The sequence below is a fragment of the Vulpes lagopus genome, chromosome 4, assembly GCF_018345385.1.
Source record: "Vulpes lagopus strain Blue_001 chromosome 4, ASM1834538v1, whole genome shotgun sequence".
In the NCBI taxonomy this organism is placed as follows: Eukaryota; Metazoa; Chordata; class Mammalia; order Carnivora; family Canidae; genus Vulpes; species Vulpes lagopus.
The window spans coordinates 118,907,910-118,923,265 of record NC_054827.1 but is presented as its reverse complement, the minus strand read 5'-3'; the positions used below and the strand labels follow the sequence as shown (position 1 = coordinate 118,923,265).

General features: G+C 55.9%; 2 protein-coding genes across 2 annotated transcripts in view; one reads left to right on the top strand and one right to left on the bottom strand.

Annotated features, from left to right (window-relative positions):
* LOC121488856 (epididymis-specific alpha-mannosidase-like) overlaps positions 1–4,338 on the bottom strand; it is a 29,131-nt gene extending 24,793 nt beyond the window's left edge. Inside the window, exons 1-2 of the mRNA XM_041751131.1 lie at positions 4,201–4,338; positions 2,137–2,283 (exon numbers count right to left, since the gene is read on the bottom strand). Coding sequence (XP_041607065.1) covers positions 2,137–2,283; positions 4,201–4,338 — 285 coding nt within the window. The remainder of the gene's footprint in view (positions 1–2,136; positions 2,284–4,200) is intronic.
* Positions 4,339–7,440: 3,102 nt separating this feature from the next.
* LOC121488855 (epididymis-specific alpha-mannosidase-like) lies at positions 7,441–15,222 on the top strand. The gene is given in 9 exon segments (XM_041751130.1): positions 7,441–7,472; positions 8,507–8,588; positions 8,835–8,945; positions 9,025–9,217; positions 10,747–10,887; positions 11,475–11,587; positions 12,416–12,536; positions 13,587–13,679; positions 15,206–15,222. Coding segments are annotated over 9 exon segments (903 nt in total).
* The last annotated feature ends 134 nt before the right edge of the window (positions 15,223–15,356 follow it).

Sequence of the window (15,356 nt, the reverse complement as noted above, 5' to 3'; positions counted from 1 at the left end):
GGAAATAATTTGAAATTTCTGAAAGACTTGCAAGAAGTATGCAAGTGGCTCCCGGGTAATCTGAGCCCTTCCACAGATTGGTTCACTGTGAACCTTCTTCACCTGTTTGCTGTAGCGCTCCCCCATCTCCTTGTACCCTGGGAGGGTTTTCTCTAAACCATTTGAAATTACCAGTTAGACATAGCAGCCTTCGGCCCAGGTCCTTCACTGTGCTTGTCAGGAGAGGGTGCTTATAACCATAGTGTAACATAGTGTAAGGCTGCACATAGGACATTTGACACGGATGCAACAGTGCAGCTAATCCAGTGTGAGAAGCAGAGCCCGCGCCCATGATTGCGAGGCTCCTCCTCGGGATTCCACAGGCTGCAGGGTGAAGAGCCCCCAGTTTGATTGGGGGGACTGACTCTCTGCTTTGCCTTCTCAGCTTTACTACCCTGGGCACGTCTCTAGCCTCCCTGACGTTCACGATCGGTGACTGCTCTGAAGGAAGGTGAATGGCAGGGAGGGGACCAGGTCCACAGCGTCCTCCCAGGTGTTCCCGTCCTGCATCATCTGGCCTGTCCACTCCGAGGAGGGGGAGGTCACTCCCATTTGCGCAGGCGGGCCCCCCAGCTCACAGCGTGCACCCCTGCCTGAGGTGGAGCCGGGTCCCAGGCTGCCTCCCTGTGGGGTGAGGCCTCTGTGACCCTGCAGCCTGTGATGCCTCCTGCAGCCTGTGATGCCTCCTGCAGCCCACTAACTCAGGGACTGTGGCACCTGGGAGGGCAGCCAGCTGCGTGCCCGTGGGGCCAGGGGTCGGTGGGGTCAGTGACGCAGGAGGTGGGGTTAGGGCCCCTTCGGAGTGCTGAGGTCAGAAGTGACCCCATTCAGCACCAGCTGAGTGCCCGGTTGGCTTGCCAGGCTGACACTTTACACCAATCACCACGAGGCTGATTAAAACCCAACCTGTCTATTGTGGACATTGCTGCTATAAACATTGGGGTGCAGGTGTCCACAATAGCCAGACTGTGGAAGGAGCCTAAGTGTCCATCGAAAGATGAACGGGTAAAGAAGATGTGGTCTATGTGTAAGTGGAATATTCCTCAGCCATTAGAAACGACAAATACGTAGAAGATGGGCTTGATTGAGCTCATAATATTTTTTGTAGAGTTTTTCCTGGCTGTGGAAAAACTCAGGCTGGTAAGCATTTCTCTGTTTAAAGTCCTACAAGGCAATTTGAAATAATTCATTCTTCTTACCCAACTTCTAAGTGCTCTTTTTCTTACCAAGCCTAATATAATTGAGGGAAATGTCGAGGTGCTGGCTTAAGGCTGCACACTGACATCTGGATCATGTTCAAAGCCTTATTAACATTGTACCTAAAATGATAGGCCATTTTGCCTCAGTTACTTGCCAAAATAGCCATTTCTAAGTTAAGGAAATTTTGAGGTAGTCTTAACAGCATTCTTGTTGTATTTCATTTTAGATTGTAAGCTCAATGGCAGGGACACTATATTGTTAAATAAGCTTTTATATAGCAACCATTGCAGTATACTCTTGGTGCTTAATAAATGTTTATGATTATTAAGAATAAAAAAAAAAAGAATAATAATAAAAAAAAGAAACGACAAATACCCACCATTTGCTTCGACATGGATGGAGCTGGTGGGTATTATGCTGAGTGAAATAAGTCAATCGGAGAAGGACAAACATTATATGGTCTCATTCATTTGGGGAATATAGAAAATAGTGACAGGGAATAAAGGGGAAAGGAGAAAAAATGAGTGGGAAATATCAGAAAGGGAGACAGAATATGAAAGATTCCTAACTCTAGGAAATGAACTAGGGGTGGTGGAAGGGGAGGTGGGCAGGGAGTGGGGGTGACTGGGTGACGGGCACTGAGGGGGGCACTTGACGGGATGAGCACTGGGTGTTATTCTATATGTTGGCAAATTGAACACCAATAAAAAATACATTTATAACAAACAAAACAAAAGAAAACAAACAAAAAACCCCAACCTGTCCTGGGGGCGGGGTCTGAGCACAAACCTGAGGTAACAAGCCTGGGAACCGCCCAGTGTGTCTGGGCCTGAGCTTCAAGTCACACAGCCCCTGGCACCCCACCCTCCCCCAGGAGGCCCCTGCAGGTGGGGGTACCTGGCGTTTCTGCCTGTAGGAGGCGATGCCTTCCCACCACAGCCGGAAGTACTCCTGCTCCACGGCGATGAACCTGCGCTGCTTCTGGAGCATCAGCTGCTCCACCACCGTGGTATAGACGTTGGCAGCATAGGCCCGCAGGCTCTCCTGGGGAGGGGGCCGCCGTCACACCAGCCCTTGGGGAGGCTCCCAGACTCTTGGCCCCAAGGCTCCAGGAGCAAACTCCAGAGTGACATCGTGTCCCTGGGCCCCACCACCTCCTGGAGGCATCTGCCCAGGGGTCTTCCTCTGCTTCTCCCTCTGCTGCTCACATGGAGGACCCTGGGTGCCCTGTAGGTGCTGAACACCCAGTGCCGGCTGGGCCTGAGAGGGCCTCATGACCCTCCCACCTCTGCTGAGATCCTGCTGTTCTTGGGACAGAGATGATGTTCCAGACCATGACACACGATGTGGGCGGGAGGATGTGCCAGCCTGAACCAGGGATCAGGGACAGCTTCCGGAGGGGGCCCTTAGGGTGTGGAGACAGCGCAGTGCAGCCATGGAGTGACAGGGGAGGGGGTCCAGGCCTGCCTGGGCTGAGATGAGGGGAGCTGGTGTTGAGACCAGAAGCTGAAAAGAACTGCCCCCGGCCCCCTGGCTGGTCCTGGGCACCTGCCTGCCAACCTCCCCTCCCTGGCTGGGGGCTCCCAAGATGCAGCCGCACCTGTTTCTCATAGCTGTCTCCAGGCTGGCACACGGCGGTACCCAGACCTGCTCCTTGAAAGGAGTAAATAAGGGCAGTCCCCGTGGCTCAGCGGTTTGGCACCGCCTTCGGCCTGGGGTGGGATCCTGGAGACCCTAGATGGAGTCCCATGTCCAGCTCCCTGAATGGAGCCTGCTTCTCCTTCTGCCTGTGTCTCTTTCACTCACTCTCTGTCTCTCTAATAAATAAATAAAATCTTAAAAAAAAAAAAAGGAGTTAATGAGCCTGGGCTGAGAGGCTTCAGGAGTGGGCAGTGGGGGTCATTCCTTGGTGCCCTCAGGCAAGTCACCAACCCTCTCTGGGCCTCAGTTTCCTCCTCTGTAACTGAGGGGTGCAAGCTCGTTCCCCCCTTTTAGCCATCTCCAAGGGCCCACGAGTGTCCCCCAAAGGCTGCCCAGTGAGTCCAGGACCAGACTCCCCCACTGCCCAGAGTCATATCCTCCTGCTGCCTCTCTCTCCTGATGAGTCCAGCTGCCCACTTAGCAACGACATCAGAAAGTTACCAGATCCCTAATCCCAGAGACTGTTTGTTCTCTACTGGGTTTCCTGCCTCTTCCCACAAAAGAGCTGGAGGCAGCCTGGGTGACAATATTCAGTCACCAGCCCAGATTCCTGGACAAATCTGAGGCTGTTTTCTCTCCTTTTCCATCATTCATCATTCATTCCTTCATTCCTTCATTCAGTGATTCCTGGTGCACCTCTTGTGTCTGAAATGTATGGAGTGTCAGGAAATAAAATGAACGAACCTGTGCCCTGTGAAGCTAGCCTTTAGTGGGGACAAGGACTGTCCACTAGCCCTCAAGTAATGTGGCAGGAAGGGAGGATGGGGAAGGAAATAGGGCACAAACAGGGATGCCAGGGAGGCCTGGCCAGGAAGCACCTTTTGTGGAGCCCCCCAAAGGATGGGGCAGATTGAGTCCTGCAGGAGTGTGGAAGGATAGCCTTCTGGGCAGAGGAACAACCAGTGCAAAGGGTGGGAGGCCTGTGCCATCCTACGGAAGGGGGACGTGGAGGCTCCGAAACGGGACATAGTCCACCCAGGGTGCCCCAGTCTCGCACTGGGACCATGGCCTGAGTCAGGCTCCCACCTCTTCATCCCACTTTCCTTGTCACGGATGGGGACACTGAAGCCAGAGAACAGCAGCACCGAGCCCTGGTCAGTGTCCTCTGTCTCCAGCAGAGTCAGGACTCACACAGGCTGGTCCCCCCTCCCCCCCTGCCCAGGTGGCAGCTGACCCCAGGCTTCTAAGCCACACTGGGATCTGACAGGAGAAGGAGGCTGAGCTCCAGGGGTGTGTGGGGAGCAGAGACCAGGCACCTACCTGCACCGTGTAGATCCAGCCCACATCCATGTGACTGTGGGGCACCACGAACACCCTGATGGGGCTCACGGGCTGAGCCACCAGGAACCGCAGCAGCAGCAGCTGTGTGAGCACGGGGAGCCAGCCGACCGACCACATGCTGCTGCCAGGGGTGCCGGGGGCTGCTCTGGCTGTCCCCGCAGGCCACCAGGGACGGGTCCCCTAGACAGACAGCAGGGATCAGCACACTTGGGGGAGGAGCTGACAGGAACAGGAGGAGCAGGGCCAGCAGAGGTGCTGCTGTCACCTGAGTTAGGCCAGGGGTGGCACATGGACACCAACTTTCCTGCTCCGCCCTCCCCTCCAGTCCTGTCCTGGCTTCCACTTCTTTTCTTTTTTTTTTATGATATTAATTATTTATTCATGAGGGACACACAGAGAAAGACACATAGGCAGAGGTTCCCTGCAAAGAACCCAATGCCGGACTTGATCTGAGGACCCCGAGATCACACCCGGAGCCAAAGGCAGATGCTCACCCATTGAGTCACCCAGGTGCCCCAATAATGTCCACATCTAAGCAGAATCCCAAGACCCAGGGCAGCTCTCCAGGGATGCTTCCCCCCTTGGAGCCCTACCTCTAGGAAGTCAGCCTCCATACCCAGGTCCCTGTAGCAGCTCTGAAGGGGCCACACAGAGAGGGGCTAAGGCGTCCCACCCACAGCCTGGACTGGCTCTGCAGCTACCCCTCCTGACCCCGCCCCCATCCAGCTCCAAGAGTCCCAGCCGAGTCCTTACTGGAAGATGCTCATGAAGGATGCTGAGCCAGACTCACCCAGCTGCATCACTCCTGAATTCCTCACCCCAGAAAGTCTGGTGCTGATTTAAGTTGCGGTCCTCAAAACATCAGGAATCCTGTTTCCCCAGCGTCCAGTCAATGACCAGAAGCCTCCTTGGGGAAGGGGTGGAGGAATGCTTCCAATAGGCCCCTGCCGGGCCCTGCAACTCCTTTCTCCTAGGGACCCGGGGTCTCCTTCCATCTATGGGTTTTGGGTTTGGAACCTGAGTCGGGCTGGCACCTGAGCAAGGGGTCTGGACGTTTCATCGGGATGGGTACCCTCAGTGTCTGGACCCAGTCATCCTGAGTGGCTCCTGAGACAACAGGCACAGGGGGTGTGTCACCTGTCTGTTCTTTCCCCCCAGGAGCGCCTTTCCCGTACCCTCCGCAGCTGGCAGTGGGTCCCGCTGCCATTCCAACCTCACTGGGTTCACGGGGACCAACCTGGCCTTGCTTCTGGCTGCTGGGTGCTGGCCCCTGGGCTCTTATGTGTGTCCTCTTACCTGCAGAGCCCCCAGCACACCCAGTGCTGCCCTGGCCCCACTTCATTGGCCGGGCTGGTTGGGGGCAGTCCATCTCCGAGCTCCCTGTGTGCTGTAGCTTGGTAAGACGAGTGTCCCTGGGCCTCCCGTGAGCACTGTCACCCAGAGGCTTCTCACCTCACACACTGTCCCCTGGGAGCCCATGCTCACCTGCCCAATCTCTGATCCCTCCCTCTCCGTCCAGAGGTCACGGTGGACCTGGCACTTCCTCTGCACGCAGAGTGGATGACTCTCTCTCCGCTGCCTCCCCGAGCTTGGTCCGTAGCGGGTGAGCATGGTCTACTGGAGCTGCCGTCACAAGATACCACAGCATGGAGCTCCAGCTCCAGACATAATTTGTCAGGGTTGCAGGCTGGGTGCCCCCAGGGCTGGGGAGAGCGTGGGGGCCGCTTGGGTGCCATCCTCCGAACGCCAGCTCTCCCTGACGAGGGGGCTGGCCTTCCCTGCAGACGAGGCTGCTGCAGAGTAGGAGCAGAACCCTCTGGGAACAGGCCCTGGAATGCTCAGCCTCAGGAGGCTATTTTGGTTTCTGGATTCTGTGACTTCTGTGACATCTGTCCCTGGTCACTAACCGTTTTCTGGAGAAAGCCGGCATGAGCCGTGTTTTCCGTGCTCCAGTGAGATGCCCCTCAGACGCTGCACAGTTGAGTCAAAGCCCCAGGAAAAGCACACACGGTGCTGGGTGCTCCCTGGGGGCAACGTTAATGTGTGACCAGTGCCACACATGGGTCCTCTGGCCTGTGCCCCTGATCCGGGCCACTGCACCCACTAGGTGCCCAGGACTTGTTCTGGGTGATCTAGAAAAAGGAACGTCCTGAACTTCCTTTGTGGGTCTGTAGGAGGTTGTGGGATAGGTGCACCTGCACCATCTCCCAATTAATCCCTGTGACTTCAGTGTTATCTGTGCTCTGCAGCAGCTGGGACGGGCCTGGAGGCTCTGGCAGTCTGTTGGTCAAAGTGCCTGGGGGCTGCCGCCAGTGCCACTGACTTTCTGGGCCACAGCCTCGATCCTGGAAACCTCTTGCCTCCAACCTTCCATAGCTCCCAGTGTCTCCCCTCCAGAGCCTGGTCCTCTGCCTGAGTTTTAGAGCCTTTCAGATTTCTTCACCCTGCCTTTCTGGCCTCACCCCCATCCCCTGGACTCCATTCCTTCCGGCAGCTGCTGTTGGGCCCCACTGCTCCCCATCCTCATGACCCGTTCCCTCTGCCGTGTTCTGGCTGCTGTGGTTCATCCAGCTGCAGTGAGCCAGCTTCCTCCCTCCACCAGCGCTGCCTGGCCACATTCTCCAAGCACCTCCAGCCTTTCCCGCCCCAGGCCCTTTGTCCATGCTGTTCCCTGCCTGGGAAGCACCTCTTTCCCTCTCTGTCTTGCTGAAAGGCTCTCAGAGACCCCTTCATGGCTTCCCACCCTTGCATCATAGCATTCACTCTGTTAGACCCTATTATGTGTGTGTGGTTCACATCGTCATCACCCACAGCTCGGCCCGCCATGAGGCTTTGTAGGGCCACTGCAGGATTCAAACCTGAATGAGGCACTTTCTCCTGGCACTTTCTCCCCGAAGTGCACGTGAAGGTGATTGTATGACATGGTCGTGACCCCTGTTCCCTGGAGGATCTAGGTGGTCTCCAGTGTGCAAGGTATGAAGTTCAGTCCAGTACACCTCCCAACCCCACCTCTTACCTGCTGCAGGAGCACCAACCAGTCCACTAGGTGCTCAGAGAGATGGGCTTCCCCAACCTGCCTGGCCAACGAAGTGGGGCCAGGGCAGCACTGGGTGTGCTGGGGGCTCTGCAGGTAAGAGGACACACATAGGAGCCCAGGGGCCGGCACGCAGCAGCCAGAGGCAAGGTCAGGTCAGTCCCCGTGAACGCAGTGAGGTCGGAATGGCAGCGGGACCCACTGACAGCTGCGAAGGGTACGGGAAATGTGCTCCTGGGGGGAAAGAACGGACAGGTGACACATACCTATGCCTGTTGTCTCAGGAGCCACTCAGGATGGCTGGGTCCAAACACTGAGGGTACCCATCCCGATGAAACATCCAAACCCTGAAGGCAGCTGTCCACAGCCCTGCAGCCACAGAGCATGAGGAAGTCCCCTGCCGTGGGGTCCATCACAATTCTGTCCTCATCACTCCAAAGATCCTCTTGAGAGAGGAGGTGACAGGTGGGAGGACGGCCCAGTAGCCAGCATAGGGGGTATGGGGAGCACCTGGAACCAGGGGAAGGCCAGACAACTTCTGAGCCTCCCTGGTCAGGACATGGAAGGCAAAGTCCTCAGGCTAGCCTTGGGATGCTTCTGAGTCAGGCCTCGTCCCCCAGCTGGACAGTGCTTGAGGGACCAGCCCCATCTCAAATTCCCTGTGTGCACCCTTGCACTGGACCGTCCCTGTCCCTGTCTGTGCCTCGGTTTCCTCTTGTGGAAAATGAACGCCTCTTGTGGGGTGTCCTAGGATTCAGGTTGAGCGTGCCTGACTCATGCCAGGTGATGCTGCAGAGACTCTGCCCAGCAGCTTCTTCCAAGCACTGAGCGTGGCCCGAAGCCAGATGGGCTCCCATGTCCTAGGCCTCGGGCCCTGTGATCCTGGGCAAGCTGGGCCGACCTCCCTATGGCTCTCTGCAGACCCGAGAAAGGGAACAAACCCAGGGCTGTGAGGGTCAGGGGGGACAATCCAGGTGAAGCCCCTGCTGGGAGCCTCCTGTGCCCTCAGTAATCAGTTCTTTTTCCTCCTGGGGGGGGGGGGCCAGAGGGATGTGTCCCTACCCTGCTCTGCCTGTGAGCTCAGGTCCCTTTGTCCCTTCCCGCTAGCCCCCACCTGCTGTGCAGGGGCTGCTGACAGTCCCCATGGGTCCACCCAGGACATTGGCTCCAGCTGAGCACAGAGCCTGGGGACAGGGGCCGCTCTCCCAGAACTCACATGGCCCTTTCTCTCTGGAGCAACTCTCCACCTAGCTCCCCTATCAGGCTGGACCCCACACACCCCTCCTCACTCCTGCAGGACAGTGCACAGTGCGTCTTTGGGCCCTTTGTACAGGTGGGGAAACCAAGCTTCAGTGGGCTTAGTCCCCAGCTCATATGGTCAGAAGCAGTGGAGCTGGATTGGAGTGACAGTCTGTTGGTGTCCAACGTCAGAGCCTCTAACCTCTGTCTCCCTTCTCCACCCTGAGCTGGTGCTCTGTGCGTGGGGTGGAGGGTGTGGGGTGGCCAGAGGGGGACCCGGACAGAGAGGCCTTCCTGTCCTCTGCCCCGACCACCAACCTGGCAGTGTTTGTGCCCACAGAATTACTACCCCATGGCTCAGTCCGCCTTCACTGAGGACGGCAGAAGCAGGCTGGTGCTGCTGTCCAAGCAGGCACACGGCGTGTCCAGCCAAGAGAATGGGCAGGTGGAGGTAGGACGTGAGCCCTGCTGGTCACCCAGGGGTGGGAGCAGGTGGGCGGCGGGGCCGGTCAGACAGCTCTTCCCTGCAGGTCATGCTCCATCGCCGGCTTTGGAACAATTTTGATTGGGCTCTGGATTATGATCTCACCCTGAATGACACCTCCACGGTCTACCCTGTACTCTGGCTCCTGCTGGGACCCCAGTCTCTCACCACCAGCCTGCGTCAGAGGTGTGGGCTAGGGCTGCAGCACCCACCCGTAGTGCTATTAAGAGAGCTGAATGGTAAGGGAGTGTTCACCCCAGAATGAACCCCCCTGGCTGGGATGGACCTGGGGACTGTGTGGGCCACCATGATCTGGAAACTTTGATCAGAAAGGAGCTCAGGGGTCTCTGATCCAAGCCCTCGTTTAATGTGTGGGCAAAGTGTGTGCAAATACTTTCAGGCTTCACCCAAGCTTATACATGGAGTAGCGAGCACTTCTGAGAATCACACAGATTCCTCTTTGTATCCTCTCCCTGAGTATCCCTCACTTTCTGCTCTGAGGACTCTTTATCTTCCATAATATGACATGTATGGCTAGATGGCTTCACCCCTACTAGATCAACATTAAAAGACTTGTTTTATTTGATTTCTGGGTGTGCTGTCACCAGGCAAGGTTAGTTCAAGTTCATGGTCTGATGTGCAAAATTCATGCATTGCCTCCACTCAAAATTCGTTGGTTTTTTTTTTTAAGACTTTATTTATTTATTCATGATAGACACATAGAGAAAGGCAGAGACATAGGCAGAGGGAGAAGCAGGCTCCCTGCGGGGACCCTAATGTGGAAGTTATACCCAAGACACTGGGATTCAGGCCCTGATCCAAAGGCAGATGTTCAACTACTGAGCCACCCAGGCGTCCCTCGGTCAAACTTCTTCAGTTTTAAAACGGCCTATGTCTTTACAGAAATAATTGAAGATGAGCTACAATAAGTAATGATCATGTGTAAATATGGTTCTCTGCAGCAGCTTTTAAAGAATGAATCATTTAGATACAGTTCGTATCCTTCCCTTAATCCTTGAACTGTTCCTTTCTACTCACTTGAGAGGTTTGGAAGAGAATGTGGTTATGATTTATCCTTGTTTCAGTGTTAGAGCAGGACCCTCCCAGGGCTGTAGAAGCGGGCAGGCTGCTGCTCACACGTGCACAAAACTCGGGCTGAGTGCCTGCTGTGTGCTGCACCCTGAGGATGGGCAAGGGCCAGGCCTCTCCTGCAGGATTTCTCCTGAGCTATGGGCTGGGGGGCCATGCTCATACAGATCCAGCTTCAGGGAGCAGAGGCAGTGGGACTGGGCAAAGGACAGGTCCTCTCCTGGAAGGAGGACCTTGGGTGCTTCTGAGCAGGGGACCAAGGATGACAAAACAAGGGAGGAGCTGACATCCCAGACCTTGAATTGAAACCGAGGCTCTGTGTGAACCTGCCCTGTGATCTAGAACAAACCACATCACCTCTCTGGGCGGTCGTCTCCCCATCTGTACTTGGAAACAGCTGGACTAGAGATTCAGGATCCTTTCAACTCTTAGACTCTGTGGTGTGGGCCCCTGGACGTGTGGGAGGGAAGGCATTCAGGTGGAAGGATGTCCGTGGGCAAAGGCTAGATGGGGGTGCCCGAGGTCCTTGGACCAGCAGGGGCTTCAGGCTGTCCTCCCTCAGGGCATGCGTTGGCAGGAGTCAGATCGCCCGGAATGGGGGCCAGAGTGTGCACAGCTCCTGGTGCCAGGAGGAGGTGCCGGGCCCAATCCTCATCCTGGCTCTGTGTCTGCCCTGCAGAGTCTGCCCAGATTGTTCCAGGCCCCCTGAGGCAGCAAGAAGCCGTGACCCTGCCCCCAAGTCTGCACCTGCAGATCCTGAGCATCCCGGGCTGGAACTACAGCTCCAACCACACGGAGCACCTGCAGGATCTCCAGAAATGTGAGCCGGGTGTCCAGGGAACCAGAGTCACTCCTCCCTCCCCATGTCAACCTGGCCCCACGCCCATCACCGGACAAAGTGGGCTCCTCTCAGAGCTGTCCTGGCTCTGCATGGTCCCCTGTTCCCCTTATCTGCCCAATGGGGAGACCCAGGCCCACAGAGAGGCAGTGGGGGGACCGGGGTCCCTCAGTAGGCAGGACACCCAGTCGGCAGGGCCCCAGAGGAGGACCTGTCCACACCCAGTCTCTCAGGATCCCTTCTATCCCCACCACCAAACCCCAACCATCGTCCACCTTTGCCGGATGCTCAGCCTGCCGTGGAGTCTGCTTCCTCAGGGACTCCTCCTGGAGCCCGGAACAACTGAGTCCCACTCGTCCTCTGAACTCAGGAAGCCTGACTATCCGGGGCTTCCATTCATTCCCTGAACAAATGTCTCCTGTGCCAGGCAGTGGGTAATCAGCAGAGACGATGGTAGGCAAGGACCCTGGACTCACAGAGTTCTCAGACTAGACAGGGAAGCTGCCAAGTCAAGTGCTGGGCCCTGACTGGAGGATTTGGGGCCAATGTGAGTGTTTCTATCCCTGAAGGCCATGGAGGGAAAGCCAAGGCTGAGCTTTGCCATGTCCTGCTGTGGCTCCACCACCTGTTTGAGGAAGGCAAGGACCCGGTCCTGTCTCAGCCAGTGAGGGTCAATCTGCAGGTAAGTGCCCTCAGACCTGGGACAGGCTTCCTGGCTGTGGCCTGAAGGCCCAGCAGGGACACAAGCCCAGGGTGAAAATCCCCTCTGGCAAAGACATGGAAAAGAGATGCCTGTGGGAGCTCTGGCTCAACCCTGAGTGGGTGCTGTTGGGGGCGCAGGGGCACCTCACCCCCCTCTTCCTGCATTCATGCTGTTTCTCCTTCCTATACTCCCTTCCTGGGTCACATTGTCCTGCTGCCGGCCTTGGTCAGCGTGCAGGCTCTTTGCTTCTGCTCGTCCCTGTGGTCACCCACTGCATAGGCCTCCCAAGCAGATATATCCGCAGAAGCTGGGAAGGCAGAGGCAATAAGGGCTGTGCCCCCTTGTGCTTTCTCCTTTCAATGCCAGGAAACTTCTTCAGAACCTTCCCATCTCCTGGACAACAGAGGCTCCCTTCTTTCAGGCCAGAATGGGCCGTCTGCCTCCCTCCCTGCACAGGAGGCTGGGTCTGTGCTTATTTGGCACAGGGGAGGGATCAGGATGTCTGGCCTCAACCCTGGGGCTGCCCGCTGAGCCATACCAGAAAGAAGGGGTCTGGATGCTGGAGGCAGCTCCTGTGCCTCCCACCCCCGAGTGTGCTCTTCTAGGACAGTGCCAGGGGAAGCATGCTGATCCCGGCCAGTGTCTTCATCTCTAAAATGGGGACACAGTTCCTGTCTGGAGATCTGCAGTAAGAATTAAGGAGGAAGTGTGTTGTGCCCAGGATGAGGCTGCCCCCCCTACTCTGCTTTACCTGCTCTGATCTGGGGTTCGGGGTAGCTCACCCTCTCTGTGCTCCTGTCTCTGCAGGCCGTGCTACAGTAGCTGGGGTCCGTGGGGGTGGTGGAGGAGCGCTCACTGACAGGGACCTGGGATGTGAACACACTACACCGCTGGAGCTGGAGGACACAAGAGCCTCCCCACCACAGAGGTTTGGGAGCCCCTGATTCAGGCCTTGCCTGGGTATCCCAGCAGCCCCCAGCCTGGCTCAGAGGTTGGGCCGACCTGTTAGATCCAGCTCTGCCCCTTATGGCCCTTGGGACCTTGAGCAGGCTCCTTAGCTTCTCTGAATCTGCCCCCTCCTGTATCTACCACAGGTCAGTGCGTGGGTGAACACCTGCATGTGTGTCTGCAGACCACACCCTCTGCCTCTGTTCTGGCTGAGTCCTGACCTGGCAAGCATATTCCAGGGGGTTCTGACACCTACCATGTTATGCCTCACATTGCACACACACCGTCAGCTCCTGGGGACCACAGGCAGCCTCATGCTTCCCAGTGTTTCCCATGCTGTTCCCTCTGCCTGCATGGCCCTTGTCCCTTTTCCTCTGACCTGCTCCTACTCAAGCCTCTATGAAATCCAGTGCTGGATCAGGTTCCTCCCTGCTGTCCTCTCCCCCTCTTTCCTGTTTGCTGTGGATCTTCTCTATGCACTGCACACAGCATAGTGCCATTTACATTGCTGGACATTTAGTCATGTGGATGGATGGATGGATGATAGATGTAAAGAAGAATGTATGTATGGATCGATGGATGAGTATGGACGTGTGAGTGTTTGAGTGAAAGGAAGAATGGATTCATGGATGGACTAATGAATCATGGATGGATGGATGGTTGGACGGGTGGGTGGATGAATGTATGAAATTTCCCTCTGAAGGTTGAATTTAGTGGAACCCAGTAATACAAAGAGCAGGCCCCACCAGATGACCTGAGGGAGAAAGCTTTAGGCATTGAGTGCTATACCCTATGGGGAATGAGGCCATGTATGGCCAGGACCACCTACACATTACCCTCATGGGAAGGCAAGGATTCAAGGGGTCCATGGCAGTGGGAGTCTCCACAGGAAGGGGGCACCCAAGAGCCTTCATGATAGAACCATAACAGAGTGGAGGCAGGTGCGGTATATGAGGGGGTTGTTGGTTGGAAACGTCCTGTGGAAGCAGGTGGCTCTAAGGTCTAAGGACAGACATCTCTGCTCCCCTAGGCAGCTCCAGATCTCACTCAACACCCCTGCAAGGCACCAAGGTCACCATGTACCTGAAGAAAATCCGGACATTATTCATCCACTTTCATAGCAGTAAGCCCAGGGCAGACTCTGAGGCCCCAGGGACCCCAAGAAAAAGAAGACGACCTAAGACATGAAAAAAGCATACATGTAGGGATGGGGGATGAACAGCTGTCCACTTGATAGGCTAATGTAGAAAATGGTCAGATTAGGGGCTCATTGTGCTTTAAGTAAAATTTGTTTTATAGGAATGCCTAGGTGGCTCAGTGGTTGAGTGTCTGCCTTTGGCTCATGGTGTGATCCCTGGTCCAGGGATTGAGTCCTGTGTCAGGCTCCCCGGAGGGAGCCTGCTTCTCTTTCTGTCTACATCTTTGCCTCTCTCTATGTGTCCATCATGAATAAATAAATAAATCAATCTTTAAATAAAAATTGCATTATACAGACCCACACAGTCTCCTCGGGCACTAGAGCCGGCCTCTGTGATCCCCCCACCTGGATGATGTCTGCCCACACACTCACACTCCCCATGCATGTGCAGGAGTCTTTAGGAAGCTCCCATAAGGCAGTGAAATACCCAGTGTGACAGCAAAGGCACCTGCCACACAGACCCCATCCCTTCTCACCCAGGTCACGAGTGTTACATGCGGGCCTACTGTGTGGCTAATGATGGGGTGGGAGAGGGTGGGTACTGTAAGGGCCTTCAGAGCCTGTGGGTAGCATGAGGGCCTGGTGTCCATTCAGCATGGAAAGGTTACCCCCAGTCCTGGGCAGGAGTCATGGGAAGAGCAGGCTGACCTGAGTCCTGAGCCCCACAGACTGGGTGCTGAGACCAGGTGGCAGGATCTGCAGGGTATTTCTGTTCTCACTTCAGGGCTTCTGCGTGGCCCTCCATGGTCTATATTGGAAATGGTGCAAGTACCCAGTCCCGTGTGACCCTCTCCTAGGACAGGGACCTGGGGTGGGAGTTGGAGCTTGAAGGGGATTCCCCACACTTTCAGCTGCATGGACTCCAAGCTTCATGTGACGGATTGTCCAGTGAAACTGGACTGTCCTTTGTCATCACAGCCATCCTTAGGCACCCTTCCCATGTACCCCATTGCCATTCTTGTGTGTCAGGCTCTGTCCTAGGCACCTGATATGATCTTGAAGCCTCTAGCATGCTGTGTGGTCTGGGTTCTTGACTCTGTCAGCGTGATCCATAACTTTCCCTGCCCCCTTTGCTGGGCTCCACCACTCATTCCACCTTGGGTCCCATTCTTCTCTGCTTCCTCCACCTTAGCCCTCTGGTTCCTCTGGGTGTCCCACCCCAGAGGCTTCGCCAGTGGTGTTCCCTCTGCCTGGAAACTCCTACCAAGTGGCCTGCACCCCTCTGTCCCAGGCTTCATTCAGGTCTCGGCCCCGGGTCACCTTCTCCTCTGACCACTCTGTGGCAGGTGTCACCAGCACTGCCTCTCCCCTGCCAGTCTCCTCCCCTTCCGGGCTTTGCCTTCCTTCACAGCCCTGCCCTTTGCTGTCATGGCTGGGATCATCTGTCTCCTACCACTGGATGTGTGCCTCACAGAGGAGGAAGCTTCTGGTTTTCCCCCTTGTATCCCCAGGCTGGAAGCAGACATAGGCACACGTGGCCCTGATCAAGGTTTAATTCCTGAATCAAAGCTGCAGGGATGAAGGTTGTCTATGGTGTCTGCTTGGAGAAGAATGAAGAGGGGGAGATGGAGTCATCCTGACCCCACTGACCTTGTGCATCCA